Genomic DNA, 15,834 nt, shown 5'->3' on the forward strand with positions numbered 1-15,834 from the left:
TATCCCTCCCTGCCAGCCTTTCCCCTTTGGTGACTGAGTCTGTTTTCTATGTCTATGAGTCTGTTTCTGTTCTGTAACTGAGTTCATTTGACTCATTTTTAAGATCCCACACATAAGCGAAGTCATGCGATGCTTGTCTTTCTCTGACTTGGTGCTTAGTGCGACCACCTGCAGCTGCCGCAGAGCACGGGGAACTACATCTCATGTCCTGGGCTAGACTAGCGGAGTCCAAAGGGAAACTTTTCATCCTTGGGGGGAATGAAAGTGGTGAGCTCTTGGCATCCCCTCTCGTGTGCTTTACGAAAATCAAGTGTGGGTTTCAGCCACGTGGGCTGCAGCGTGAGCTGCTGGCGCCTCCACGCGGTCTGAGGGACGTGGGTGACGCGAGCATTTCAACGGGAGTTGAGTTTTCTCAGCCATGGCTCTGCCTGAGCGGAGGCTGCACCCCCCGTCAGAGCGAACAAGGCTGACTCGTCTCTGCAAACTAGTGACGTATTTTATTGGTATCACAACTATAGGATCATTATAAAATCACACAAAGTGGCAACATTGTGCAGGAAATAGTCATCTCTTAAGAAAATAATTTAATTTTCAGCACTCAACAGAAGCTCCGCTCAGCTGCCACACGTGTGTCTTCCGGCGACGCTCTGACTGTCCGTGAACGCGGGGTCCACCGAGGCCACCTTCGCAGCCATGAAGGAGTGGATGCAGTGTAGGACCGCCGTCAGATCCCGAAACTCCAGCTCCTGCCAGAAAAGCGCAACATGCTTACATACTCTGAGTGTGAGAGCAGCACAGCCGAACACTCACAGGTCCTGTGTTCTTAGAGTCGGGAGCACGTGACCCAGGAGCAAATGCTCACATGGTAAGACGGCCGCGGTCACCGCGAACACGCGGGCATCCTGACTAACGGGTTGAACTCTCGATCTCCGGTAACTAACGTGGGCTGGCACTCAGGTCCTCCGTGCGGAACCCTGAGTCCGTCTGTGCTGGCTCCTCAGCCTCCGCAAAGTCTGGAGCTTTGGCCCCTGCCTGGGTGACATACAGCCGTGCTCACCGTGTCACAATTTAGGAGAAGGAATCTGGCTTCACCTGCACGTGTGTAAACATATGTGTACAGGTGTGCCCTCTACATGTGTGCACCTGTCTGTGTGTATTGTGCTGTGTGCACACCGTGCTGCATGCATATGCATGTGCATGAGTGCGTGTGTGTGTGTATGTGTGTGTGTGTGTCTGCTGCTTCTGCGGGTCAGGGAGCTCCCAGCAGGGAGCTGGCAGCCGGACGCGCGAGCATCAGGTTCCGCCCCTGTTCCGCCCCTGCTCTAACGCGGCCGCCCAGCTAGTCTCTTCTGCAATTCATTCATCCTAAGGACCTGGATTTTTATGAAACGCCTTTAACATTTCATTGTGGCTGAAATACTGAGTTTAAATATGATCTGCAGCTTGATCTAATTACCAACTTCTGAATGTTTTAATACCTTGATCTTTTCCTTAATTAGGTAAAACTCGCAGGAAGCTGAGCGGGTCTGCACTGAGCTGTCAAACTACAAAGAACGAGGTCCCTGAACTTGAAGAAACACTCCTCTCACCAGCCTCACTCTCGGGAATGCCCCGGTCTCTCACAAGGGTGACACTTTCAATCAGCGTATGAGTGTGAATGTCGCCTGCGCCGTCTCTCACAAGGGTGACACTTTCAATCAGCGTATGAGTGTGAATGTCGCCTGCACGTCCTCCCCGGAAATCACACTTCTTCACGGAGCTGCCCGCGCGTTCCTCTCTCACGGCACACGCGGCAGGTGTTCGTCAGAAACTGTCGTGAGACAACGGATGGGCCTGCTGATACGAGGCGGCCATCCTGGGCTCTTAGCTTTCCCTGAGGGTAATCTAAAGGCCCGATGCACGAGGGGGGATTCTAAAGTCTATTATTTAAGAGAAGAGCTTCCACTCAGCTGTAGCAATTCACATTTTGTTGTTGTTCAGTCGCTCAGTCATGCCTGACTCTTTGCAACCCCGTGGACTCAGCACACTAGGCCTCCCCGTCCACCACCAACTTCCGGAGTTTACTCAAACTCACGTCCATTGAGTCGGTGATGCCATCCAACCGTCTCATCCTCTGTCGTCCCCTTCTCCTCCTGCCTTCATCAGGGTCTTTTCTAATGAGTCAACTCTTTGCATCAGGTGGCCAAAGTATTGGAGCTTCAGCTTCAGCATCAGTCTTTCCAATGAATATTCAGGGTTGATTTCCTTTAGGATGGACTGGTTGGATCTCCTGGCAATCAAGGGACTCTCAAGAGTCTTCTCCGGCACCACAATTCAAAAGTGTCAATTCTTCGGCGCTCAACATTCTTTATGGTTAAAATCTCATATCCGTACATGACTCTGGAGAGACCACAGCTTTGACTACACAGACATTTGTTGACAAAGTGATGTCTTTGCTTTTTAATATGATATCTAGGTTTGTCACAGCTTTTCTTCCAAGGAGCAAACATCTTTTAATTTCATGGCTACAGTCACAGTCCACAGTGAATACAAATTATATTTCAAAGGAAGCCTTAACCACTGTCCTTCCCAAAGAATTCAACGTGGAGGTTGAGCAAAGCTATACTTGAAAAAGATGACTGTTAAATAAATGAATGAATACCTGGAGTAAATGAATATGCTGTGTAATTTTCCTCTGAAAATGCCCCAAACAAATACAATTAAAAGGGACACTCACCAGGAATAACTGTGCACAGAACAGTTGCCTATGTCTTGTTCTACAGGGAACTCAGACCAGGGCACAACCACTTTCTGGTTCTCATAATATGATGGCTCACACGTCTGGGGTGGAGACAGGCCCACCAGGGGTCAGATGCGGGTCTTCCACTCGGGGGCTCTGTGACCAGGCGGTGCTGCGGTCCGAGCTGCAGCCATCGCTGGGGGCTGTGGTGTAAGCACTCCCAAGGCACTGACGACGGGCTGGCAGAGTTCAGAAAATTCCCCAAGTGGCTCCCTGTGTGGGGAGGTGTGGCAACGTGGGCCAGGCCCTGCGCACCCTCAGCAGGGCTGCGTCCAGCACCAGAGGTGGTGGAGAGGACAGCGTCCGGCACCCGGTCAGCACCAGGCCTCTTCCTCCCAGCGGCTGACAGGGCAGCCTCAGGGTGGCCGGGGCTGGGGTCCCCGGGCCGGGAGATGCTGGGCTCTGACCTGGATGTGGCTGGGTGCACCTCCCCTTTCTCCACATAACTTGCAAGTTATGTCAAGATCCTTTGAATTTACAGAGCGGTGTGTCCTTAATATCACTGACAAGTCATCACATAATGCAGTTTGTACAACTCTTCCCTTAAATATTGACTTCTGTATGTGACTATTTCCTGCTAACATTGACTAAGAGACTTGTGCTTTTCGCTGGAATCAAGTAATGGGTTTCAATGACTACAGCTTTAGGATATTAAGGCCTCGAACAGGAGACACGCCCGGGGTTCCCATGACACCCTGGCTGACTCCAAGGAGGGTTCACACTTGCATTCTGGTGATTCCACAGCCCAGGGAATGGCACGCCCAGCCCCAGACACCCGGTTCACTCAGGCGAGCCTGCGCGGTGGAGGAGGCCCTACCTTCATCTCGATCTGCTTGGCATCCAGACTCTGAAAGAGCAGCTTCACCCGAGCTTTCCCGTCGTCGGAAGACCCCTTCAGCTGGGAGAACTTAAACCTCCAGAGCACACTCTGTAAAGGAAGGCCGTCCTTAGTGCTTTAGACAGAGGAGCTCACTGATTCAACTAACATCAGTCAGTGCTGTTTAATGACCTGTTTAAGTAAATGCAGACGCCCGCTCGGTTAGCCGTGCGCACAGACGCCCGCTCGGTTAGCCGTGCGCACAGACGCCCGCTCGGTTAGCCGTGCGCACAGACGCCCGCTCGGTTAGCCGTGCGCACAGACGCCCGCTCGGTTAGCCGTGCGCACTGACGCCCGCTGGGTTACCCGTGCGCACTGACGCCCGCTCGGTTACCCGTGCGCACAGACGCCCGCTCGGTTACCCGTGCGCACAGACGCCCGCTCGGTTACCCGTGCGCACAGACGCCCGCTCGGTTACTGTGTGCACAGACGCCCGCTCAGTTCCCCATGTACACTAACACCCACTCGTTTACCCGTGTACAGAGACGTGTCACTGACGCCTGCTCCATTACCTCTGTACACAGATGCCTGCTCGGTCACCTGTGTGCACAGACACCTGCTCTGTTTCCTGTGTCGCTGATGCCTGCTCAGTTATCTGTGTCACTGAGTACGTGGTGACTTAGGATCTCCACCTTCTCTTTCTGGGTCGAAGGGACTGACCTCCCCCCCACCAGATGTCCCAGGGGCCCTCCTGTCAAGCTCAGAGTAGCCTGTCCAGTGCCCAAGAGCCTAGGCTCTCAGGGTCTCCTCCCGGATCCCTTTCCACTCCCTCTGCTTTCTCCTGGGCTGTCCTTACATCTAAAAGCATCATCAGAGCTTCACTCCCTTTTCTGCCTGTAAAACGTAACCCTCTCCAACGCCCAGCCTCTGTTACAGTGTGTGAGCCACGACTGACAGTGCCGGTAAACAAATCGTACCCCCTCCAACAAGGCAAAGTCCAAATCACTCAGTACTGGCTTCTCTTAAACCCAGCTGGATAATATAGGTGATATTACCTCTGAATACTACTGCAAAGACTGCTCACTGTTTGCTAAGGTATTATAGAGATGATGTGTATTCTATAAATGCTTACTCTTTTAATGAAAAAAAAAAAGGCTGTAGCAAATAAAGACTTCATGGCTGCCTTTTATAAAAGATAAGTGAAAGTCGATCAGTCATGCCCAACTCTTTGTGACCCCATGGACTATACAGCCCATGGAATTCTCCAGGCCAGGATACTGGAGTGGGTAACCTTTCCCTTCTCCAGGGGATCTTCCCAACCCAGGGATCGAACCCAGGTCTCCCACAATGCAGGTGGATTCTTTACCAGCTGAGCCACCAGGGAAGCCCAAGAATACTGGAGTGGGTAGCCTATCCCCTCTTTAGCGGATCTCTCTGACCCAGGAATCTAACTGGGATCTCCTGCATTGCAGGTGGATTTTTTACCAACTGAGCTATGAGGGAAGCCTTTAAAGAAGATAGTCTTTAATGATAGACCCTTTATGATAACAAATCTTTATCTTCCCAGAAAAAAACCTGAATAGAGAACAGTAATTTTGGAATACCAGACCATCTGACCTGTCTCTTGAGAAACCTGTATGCAGGTCAGGAAGCAACAGTTAGAACTGGACATGGAACAACAGACTGGTTCCAAATAGGAAAAGGAGTACGTCAAGGCTGTATATTGTCAACCCTGCTTATTTAACTTCTATGCAGAGTACATCATGAGAAACGCTGGGCTGGAAGAAACACAAGCTGGAATCAAGATTGCCGGGAGAAATATCAATAACCTCAGATATGCAGATGACACCACCCTTATGGCAGAAAGTGAAGAAGAACTAAAGAGCCTCTTGATGAAAGTGAAAGAGGAGAGAGAAAAAGTTGGCTTAAAGCTCAACATTCGGAAAACTAAGATTATGGCATCTGGTCCCATCACTTCATGGGAAATAGATGGGGAAAGAGTGGAAACAGTGTCAGACTTTATTTTTGGGGGCTCCAAAATCACTGCTAATGGTGATTGCAGCCATGAAATTAAAAGACGCTTACTGCTTGGAAGGAAGGTTATGACCAACCTAGATAGCATATTGAAAAGCAGAGACATTACTCTGCCAACAAAGGTCCGTCTAGTCAAGGCTATGGTTTTTCCAGTGGTCATGTATGGATGTGAGAGTTGGACGGTGAAGAAAGCTGAGCGCTGCAGAATTGATGCTTTTGAACTGTGGTGTTGGAGAAGACTCTTGAGAGTCCCTTGGACTGCAAGGAGATCCAACCCGTCCATCCTAAAGGAGATCAGTCCTGGGTGTTCACTGGAAGGACTGATGTTGAAGCTGAAACTCCAATACTTTGGCCACCTCATGCGAAGAGTTGACTCATTGGAAAAGACCCTGATGCTGGGAAGGATTGGGGGCAGGAGGAGAAGGGGATGACAGAGGATGAGATGGCTGGATGGCATCACCGACTCGATGGACATGGGTTTGGGTAGACTCCGCGAGTTGGTGATAGACAGGGAGGCCTGGTGTGCTGCAATTCATGGGGTTGCAAAGAATCGGACACGACTGAGCGACTGAACTGAACTGAATTTTTCAGCAAGCTATAAGTTGCATTGTATGAAAGGCAGTTATTTTGAAATAATGAACATACTTTTCTCCGAGGATCACAAAGGCTGAGAGGCTGGGACCTGGGGAGGACTGCAGAGGTGCTCTTATTCCATCCCTTCCTTGGCCGTCTGTTCACACTGCACCAGCCTTGAGGCCCCTGTGCACCTTCCTTTCGTGTTGAATCTTATAGCCAAACAATCTCTGCATCTCATGGCCATCATGTATGCTCCTCCTCGATGTTGGGGAGCTCGGAACCCCGGGGGTCTCAGGGGACAGTGACTCCAGCACTTCCATTTCCACGATGGGGAAGCGAGGTCCAGGTTCCCCTGCCCCCCTCCACTCAGGCACCAAGGCCCTTTCGGGTGGGAATCACTGGGCCCACCCAGAATGAGGACATTCAGAAACCTCTTCCATCACTGCTGTGGTAGGAGGTTCTGGAAGGGCTGCTGGTCCATTGCGATAAGCCAGAGAAACCAGCCACAGCAGCAGCAGCAGCAGCATCCCGGCCAGGAGGGCCCGGGGCAGTGACAAGATCAGGGGAGCCCTCAGGCGCCCAATTCCAGGCAGCTCCCACCTCCCAGGGCTTCGGCTGGCCTTAGTCTCGGAGGGCTGCAAGAGACGGCTGTGATTTCAGCCTCTAAGATTTCATGAAAACAGTCCAAACCTCACCCGCTTTTAAATCCGCCCATACCCAGCCGTCCTACCAGGAACGGCAACTGTAAGGACCTGTGTGCAGAGGAGACGGAGGAACCCAATACTGTGGTTTTGCCAGATTTCCCACAAAATAAGCAAGACCCAAACTGCTCTGAGAACATCACCCAGTGTTGGGTCAGATTCAACTATGAAGAGGAAAAGCTCAGCAGTGGCAATTTTCTAGGAACCACCTACAGAATTATTATCTACATAGAATCATAAATGACTGCTAAAACAGTACAGACAAGACAGTGCAAAAATCCCCGCTTATCATTTAAAGGATCCACAATGGTCCTTAAAAAGAAGTCCTTGTTATTTGTTCAGTACGGACGTCACGGTTACACTGAATGGCTCCTGTACGCTGATGTGGTGTCAGCCCCGCCCGGCTCTGGACTTGTAAGGTGCTGGGACCCTGCGCTCTCAGAGAACGGGTCACCACGGAGGACACCGTGAACAGGACACGGCCGTGAGGGCTGGTGGTGCTGCAGCCGTGGACGGGCCTCAACGGCTCTGGAATGTAACACACACTCCGCCCACCGGCACCTCCCTGGCTGCTCACCACATACCTTCGTCTTATTGTCGAAACAGGTGAATCCGAGGGCAAAGTCCACCATGAAGCACAGAGTGTCTCCTTGCCAGCTGCACGTGTACGTTTTGGACTAGAAAAAAGGACCAATTGTGAGAAAACCTTTTTTTTTAATGGTGCTTACCATTAATCGGGTAGCTACAATATTCCCTGGAGAAGAAAATGGCAACCCACTCCAGTATCCTTGCCTGGAAAATCTCAGGGACAGAGGAGCCTGGTGGGCTGCAATCCGTGGGGTCGCAGAGTCGGGCACGACTGAGCGACAGACGCTTACACTTACTTACAGCATCCTCCCCCATCAAAACCCGCTTTAACACCGAAGCGCAGGGCCCTCCCGCAGCGGCTCCCGTGCCAGCAGGTGCAGAGCCGCACCGTCATCAGAGGTGCCGGTCTCAGCAGGGCGGAGCCGACGCAGTCCTTGGGAGACACCCTAAGCCCAGATCATAACTCCCCGTGACGCCGCCAGCACCAGCCCCGTCACACGAGTGAGCGTGCACACTGTGCTCCTACAAGTTGCCCCGGGACAGGCCAGCCCGCAAGCGCGTCGAGAGGCCCGGGACCCCACTGCTCTTGGGAGACGTTCCGAGGAGTCTGACCCAAAACAAGAGCAGAGGACAGAAGCAGCAGAGACTCCACCAAGCCCCGCGCCCGGGGCCTCCCAGGGGGCAGACTGCTGCGGGGGCGGGCGGGGTGACCCCCGATAGGCTCGGGGTTTGCGAGTATCAGTGACACAGCTCCTTGCAGTGCCGGCTGAGTGTGAGCACCAGACGCGTGGTCGGTGCTCCAGGGGCTGCTATTCTGTCAAATTCCCAGCTAAGCGCACGGATCCTGACACAGAGGTGGTGACGCCAGGTGTGCCAGAACCACGAGGTAGGCGCTGAAGGTGAGCCCTCCAGCCCCCGGGGGGACGATGCACCTTCCAGTTCTATTTCAGGGGACAGTTCCTGCAGTCGTGACATTTCCGGGCTACATTTCCTGTGTCCTTACATAACACCTTTGGGGAATCAGGTCAACGCGGAGGGATACTTGAGCCAACTTGCTGAGGAGGACACTCCCTATGAAAAGATAAGGTAAGTTTCCCCAGGCAAGCTTCTGCCCCTGTGGGGAAACGGCTCCTGGAAGACGATGCTACAGGGAGGCCCAGGGCAGGGCCCCCTGTGCGAGGGAGCCGTGCGGCAGGGGACATGCTGGCCTGCTCCCTCTGAGGCGGGGCTGAAAACTGGGAGGAAGCCGGGGTCGGGCCCACCTGCTGATCCTGGAGCGTCTCCAGGGAGGCTGGGGGCAGCTGGAGGTCACCCCGGGGGTGTGGAGAGGCAGAGTCTGGTGCGTGGACACAGGGGCCGATGAGGGCCGCTGTGGGGTGCTGCCCGTAGCCTGTGAGTGCGGGCTCGGCTCCCCCAGCAGCCCTGGGCCCTCCCACCTCGCGGCTAGCTGCATCAGGACACAGCCTCACCGCCAGCATCTAGCGACCTCCACACAGGCGGGGCCTGGCAGCCGGCGGGGCCAGGGACCAGCCCTCCGGCAGTGCGCCCACCGCAGTCAGCCCTGTCTGCACAAAAGCGCCCGTACGCGCGCTCAGGGCTGCTGGAGCACACGGCTCTGGTGTCCGGGGGGCTGTGCTGCTCAGGCCTTGGGTCGCCGCCAAGGCCGGGAAAAGTAAGCGGCCCACCTGAGCCACACAGACACAGACAAGTAGGCGAAATGAGGGAGCAAAGGAGCGTTTCCCCGGTGACGGAGTAAGACGGGCCCAAGAAGAACTAAGCAAAGTGGAGATAAGATTCTACTGAAGAGCTCAAGGCAATGACCGGAAAGACGCTGAGAACTCGGGGAGGAGAATGAACACAGGGAGAGGCTGAACAGTCAGGAAAGATAAAGACGAATCAGAGAGTTGAAAAACCAAAGGTACGCGGGGAGGAACCAGCAGTCCACTAGCTGACGCACAGGAGCTGAGCGGGGCGCTGGAAGACAGGAGAGGGAGTCACCCACGCGGAACAGAAGGAAGGATTGTAAAACGCGGACAGTCTAAGGGAGCTCGGGGACGACGTCAAGGTTGTTATTGTTCACATGATAAGGTCTCAGGAGGGGATGCTCCATCCACACACACCTCCATCTGGGGGGTTTATCTCCTGTACGAGGAGGGACAAACCACCCAGACGCTCGAGCTGTGTTATGGGCTTGAGGAAGGGCCATCAAGTGCCTGAGGAAATGCCAAGCGTCCAGTGACTTCTCAGTAATCAGGGCTGATGAGCGGACTCCAGGGACCCAGCCGTGCCCTCAGCGAGGGGTTTCCCTTAGCTGGCATCCAGGCCCCTTCCTCACGCTGGACAGAAACGCTGAGGTGAACAAGACGAAAACTCCCCACCTCGCTTCCCTCTAAGACCTCCCATGGCGGCTCCCGACGCGCTGGACCAGGGGACCTGGGCAGGGACCTCCCGGCTTCTGCAGATGCATGCTTCCCGGAACAACGCCACGCCTGCTCTGAGTCAGGTCGCTCAGAGACGAGTGGGCCGCTTACCCCTGTCCTCTGCACGGCCCGGAAGGTGGCTCTCTGGAAGGACAGCTCCCAGGCGGCCAGCTCGCTGCCCAGCTCCACACAGAACACGTGGCTCCCGCCATGGCCCACGAAGACACTGAAGCAGAAGGGCCCGTGGTCCCCGCCGTCGGGATCCTGGAGTCCCAGGGAGAGGCTGGCTTGTGTCCAGCAGTCGTCTGGGAGCCAGAGCTGAAATGGATGGGGGTGACGCCAGTTAGAAGGGGATGACCCCCATGACTCGCCCGGGACCAAGGGACCTCGGCCAGGCTGGAGCCAGGGCCGTGCTCCACAGGGGACCCCCGCAGCAGAAGGCCCCCCAACACCGCTGCGGCGGAGACGAGCCTGTAAGGTAACTTCCGTGCGTCAGCTGTGTCCCGCTGCCGACCAGCTGCAGGCACCTTTCACCCACGTTATCAGCGACCACAGCTTCTGTTTCTACATCTAGCTTCAAGGACAAAGACAAAAGTCATGAAAGGTTTCTGCTGAAGTTTATCCCCAAACCAGCAAACACTGAATTCAATCAGGCCCCCCAGCTGCGCCCCCAGGCCTCGACCTCAGACGGGGACGCACAGAAACTACGCAGGAAATAGGACATCGGGTCGTGAGCCAAGAAGAGCAAGCCGTCGGTCACGGACCTGACTTCTCAGAAACTCTGTCCGGACCGACCACCAAAGAAGGACGGAAGGACTCTTAGCAAGTGTTTGTATGGGGCAAACTGTGGCTGTGTTCTTTCCTACACTGGGTGTGGTTTAGGAGGTTGTGCATTTTAATAGAACAAAAACAGGCTTTGGGGCCAGATAGACAACACTTGGGACCTTCCCGGGCAGTTGTGAACTGTTGACCTTGAGATTTTACTTCTCTCTGAGCCTCCCTTTTGAACCACAAGTCTTGGGCTAATTAAGGAACAGCAGGAATGAGGCTGCGGCTCCTGCATCCTCACCACGGGGCTCAAGTTCTGTTTACACCGAGCATGCCGTCCGTCAGGCAGGGTTGAGGGGGCACAGACCGAACTTGCACGTCTAACATGCAGTGAACTGGCTCCTGAGCATTAACGACCACACAACTCAGCATCATGCTTCCAGCCACCCACCTCGAGGTGCCCCCTGCCCCAGACGCTGTGAAGACAGAAACCACCTAACGTTCACTCTTTGGAAAACAAAACACAAAGACTATTTTAAAAAATTACCTGACTGGAGAAGGAAATGGCAACTCACTCCAGTATTCTTGCCTGGGAAATCCCATGGACAGAGAAGCCTGGTGGACTACAGTCCATGGGGTCGCAAGAGTCAGACACAACTTAGTGACTAAACAGCAATAACAATGAAGAAACACAAGAATTGCAAGGCTACGGCCCCAGCGCCACTTTTAACTTTTGTCTCTGGAGCCCTTTTATTTGTGCTATGGTCATTTTATCGTTTGAGTTGGATGTTGCATTTGTGCAAAACCCTTGTTTGGATTGTGCAAACGTGAAAAATACCAAAACAATTTGTCAAAAGAAAAATTAATCTGTGATGCCAAACTGAAGATAATCTGGAAAATTAGTACATTCATCATGTAAAGTGAAATATGTCTGACCGCCTTAAAAAAATTACCTGGATTTTTCCTGCTTCTATTTATTTGAGAATATTATAGCAGTAATATAGGAAATTTAAAAGACAGATAATTCCATTATGACAGCCTTTTGTCATCTAATTTGTTTTTATAGTCCCTCCAGGCAATGTCTTCAGACTCCAAATCACTGGTGGCTCAGATGGTAAAGCATCTGCCTGCAATGTGGGAGACCCAGGTTCGATCCCTGGGTCGGGAAGATCCTCTGGAGAAGGGAATGGCAACCCACTCCAGTATTCTTGCCTGAAAAATTCCATGGACAGAGGAGCCTGGTAGGCTACAGTTCATGGAGTTGCAAAAGAGTTGGACACGACTGAGCGACTTCACTTCCTTTCTTTCTTTCATGCCTCTCTGTACACATAATTCTATAAATGTGTAATGTGATTTTAACGGAGTACTTAAAATACACGATCACATTGAAACTTTATTTCTCAATGTTTTTTGGACAATTCATCCAACGTTCACTAATTTAAAAGCATCACTGACTATTTCCACGCGCACAGCTATCTGACCTGTGTGAGCTTCTCGTGTAGAGTCAGTTCCTAAGACGGAGTTCGTCTGGATGGAGCAGTCAAGCACGCGCGAGGCCTCATCTGAATGGACAAACCTCAGCTCTATGTGCAGGAACAACGAAGGAATTAAAAACAGCCTTTGCCCAACGCAAGAAATCCCCGGGAAGGACACGTAAGCGTTTCACAGATGTGATTACTTCCTGCAACTAAAACTGTTGAGCCCCACAACAACTGACATGACACTGATGCTGAGAAATGAGTGAGGTTACTGACCGCGCACAGCTCAGCCCCGGGTATCTCTCCCATAAACTCCGTTCCTGCGAACTGCAATGTGTCATTATGACTAAAGACGGAGCGACTACAAAATCAAGGTCCCTGCGTGGCTGTGCAGACTAAGGAATTGGGCCCCCACGCCTTTCCCGCGGCCTCAACTGCTGCCCCGGCCCCCTGCCTCTGCCCACCACCTCCCCGGGTCTGCCACCCTCAGAGCAGCCTTCTGAGTCCTCTCTGCCGCTTGGAGATGGAGATCATGTTAAAGCCACTGCCAGCTCTAAGGCCTGAGCCCACGCGCCCTCCATGCCCCTGGAGGGTGAACACCCAGGAAGTCACCCTGTCCTCCGAGCTCTGCATGTGGGACTTCCTGAGGGATCCAAGCAAACTGCAAAACTATCTCCACCCACGAAGACACCAGAGAGGTCCTTTCCCTTTGCGGGGGTCAGGGGCCGCAGGCGGGGCCCACCTGGCCCACACTTGCCTCCTCACCCAGCCCAGGGGCCCTCTGCCCCTTGTTCCAGGGGAGCTGAGGTTAGTCTCTGCCCGCACTGAACATCGTCCTTGTCTAACTTTGATGGGTATGGTTTCTTTCAACGGGACCTGGGGAGAGTCACACTGTCATTACCCACACGGGTCCAGTGAGCGGCAGTTGGAGAACAGGTCCCAGAAGGGAAGCTAGAGGGCTTCTTGCAAGGCCAGTGCTTCCAACAAGTGAGACAAGCCAGCACTCACAGGTGGGGTTTCCAGGCTGAAGGACTGCTCACATTTTGATAGATCCCTCCTCCCATCGGTACCAACCTTCCCATCTCTGACACTCTAGGCGGCAAACATATCACTTCATGATTTTCACTTGCATTTCTTTTTTTTTCCGTTTAAAAAATTTTTATTATTGGAGTAAGGTTGATTTAGGGCTTTAGTGGTAAAGGTGGTAAAGAATAGGCTCAGTGGTAAAGAATTCACCTGCCAATGCAGGAGATGTGGGTTCGATCCCTGGGTTGGGAAGATCCCCTGGCGGGGGAAATGGCAACCCACTCCAGTATTCTTGCCTGGAGAATCCCATGGACAGAGGAGCCTGGTGGGCTACAGTCCATGGGGCCACACTGAGCAGGCACACACACACACAGGTTGATTTACAATGCTCTATTAGTTTCAGGTGTACAGCAAAGTGATACAGTTATACATGTGTGTGCTCAGTCACAAAGTCGTGTCCAGCTCTTTGTGACCTCATGGACTACAGCACTCCAGGCTTCCCTGTCCTTCACTGTCTCCCGGAGTTTGCTCAAACTCATGCCCATTGAGCTGGCTAAGCCATCTAATCATCTCATCTCTGTCGTCCCCTTCTCCTCCCGCCTTCAATCTTTCCCAGCATCAGGGTCTTTCTCAATGAGTCAGCTCTTCGAATCTGGTGGCCAAAGTATTGGAGCTTCAGTTTCAGCACCAGTCCTTCCAATGAATATTCAGGGTTGATTTATACATGTATCTATTATTTTTCAGATCATTTTCCTGTTTAGGTTGTTACAGAATATGAAGCAGAGTTCCCTATGCTACACAATACATCCTTGTTGGTTATCAGAATGCAAACAGTCCACATTCTTTCCCCCAGAAATTTCACCTCTATACATTTTTCTTGGTTATAGACTTGTACACATGTAAAATGACTTATTACATTGTTTGTAATTTCAAAAAATGGAACAAATTAAATATTCCTTGATAAGGGCTTGGTGAAATAAAGTATGATATATTCATGGAATTAAATACTAGTCAGTGGTATTAAAGTGGGGTCACCTCTTTGTGTATATTGAAGATCTGCAGGATAAACTGTAGAGCAAAAAGTGATGTGAGGGTGAGTGCGCGTGCTTCCATTTGCAGAGGGAAGAAAGAATCGTGTATATAAAGTAAAGTAGGATTCAGCTATGCTTCGGGCCAAGGGAACCTGGGCCCCCCTCCAGCGAGGCTCCCCCGTCCAGCGAGGCTCCTGGCAGCCATTCCCTAGTCTGTGCTTCAGAGCCTCAGCCGGAGGACAGACACGAGGATTCCCTCCTGGGGGGGGGCAGGACTCACTCAGGAGGGAGACCAGCGCCGAGCGGAGCCCCAGGACCGGCGCTCAGCAAGGCAGACACCGTTACCAAGAGCCTTTGCCAAACAGGTGAGCACCTTTAGTTCCACTGAGAGATGCAGAGGGGATATTCTTACGTGGAGAGGGGATATTCATGCAGGAGACGCCTGACTGGTGAGCAGTGAGTGCTTTTATTAGCCACTATGTGGAGGCTGTTTATAATTTCCGTCACAATTGCAATCAAGTCTGATTGATACAATTTTCTCATCTCTTTCATGGTGAGTGTGAAATACAGACACATAACTTTAAGAACTAGAAAAAGGAACTTACGGAGAGGAGAAAGTGCTGTGGAAACACACCACCGCAACCACAAAGACTGATTTCCGGACTACATATTAACGACTACGCTTAGAATGATTATGAAAATAAATCATTAAAAAATTCTAAAGTACTAGTCCTTAACATAATCATTTACCTCAATTTTTGAAAGATGGGTTAAATATTATAATTTTAAATTCATATGTTCAACATCACGGATTAAAGCCACGTGAGAAAGGAGGAGATTTCTAAGGTCGCCGTTCAAAGACGTCCAATAGCACAGCCACACCTTTCAGTCTCCTCTTCAAAAACGTCAAATGCTGTGCATTTATTATTGTGGTTGCTATTATTTGCCCTGAATTGAGTTAACACTTTTGCTGTAATCATCCTCTTGGCTAACTACATGATTTCAGTTACTTCATAGCATATTTACTGATAAAACATTTTCTCAATCTTTCTGAAAAAATATGCTGGATAAAAAAACAAGGCTCTATAATTTATCAATGAAGCTCACATATGAAATACGATGGTTTTTGAAGACATTCCAATACCAAGTACGTGTCTCAGATGTATGCTGTGCTAAGTCGCTTCAGTCATGTCCAACTCTTTTTGACCCCATGGACGGTAGCCCGCCAGGCTCCTCTGTCCACGGGATTCTCCAGGCAAGAACACTGGAGTGGGTTGGCATGCCCTCCTGCAGGGGATCTTCCCGACCCAGGGATCGAACCTGCGTCTCTACGTCTCTGCTCTGGCAGGCGGGTCCTTTACCACTAGCGCCACCTGGGAAACTCTCTTAACTGTGTGGTGGTGGTGGTTTACCCATTCAGTCGTGTCTGACACTGCCGCCCCAGGGACTGTAGCCCGCCAGGCTCCTCTGTCCATGGGGTTCTAGAGGCAAGAATCTTGGAGTGGGTTGCCATTTCCTTCTCCACTCTATGTATAGAAAGCCATACAAAAGAGTTGTAAATATAAAAAGGCCAGAATGAAATAATGCGGAGCCTACATAAAATAAAGACTTGAAAG

At 51.8% G+C, this 15,834-nt stretch overlaps 1 protein-coding gene across 1 annotated transcript in view; it reads right to left on the reverse strand.

Moving 5' to 3' along the window:
• Nucleotides 1–478: 478 nt before the first annotated feature.
• Nucleotides 479–15,834, reverse strand: part of SNTG2 (syntrophin gamma 2) — a 124,043-nt gene continuing 108,687 nt past the window's right edge. Inside the window, exons 14-17 of the mRNA XM_081576295.1 lie at nt 10,027–10,233; nt 7,492–7,584; nt 3,597–3,707; nt 479–746 (exon numbers count right to left, since the gene is read on the reverse strand). Of these exons, the coding sequence (XP_081432421.1) occupies nt 615–746; nt 3,597–3,707; nt 7,492–7,584; nt 10,027–10,233 (543 nt within the window). The 3' untranslated portion in view covers nt 479–614. The remainder of the gene's footprint in view (nt 747–3,596; nt 3,708–7,491; nt 7,585–10,026; nt 10,234–15,834) is intronic.

This window comes from Giraffa tippelskirchi, chromosome 1, assembly GCF_054371585.1.
Source record: "Giraffa tippelskirchi isolate mGirTip1 chromosome 1, T2T-mGirTip1v1.2.pri, whole genome shotgun sequence".
Classification (NCBI taxonomy): domain Eukaryota; kingdom Metazoa; phylum Chordata; class Mammalia; order Artiodactyla; family Giraffidae; genus Giraffa; species Giraffa tippelskirchi.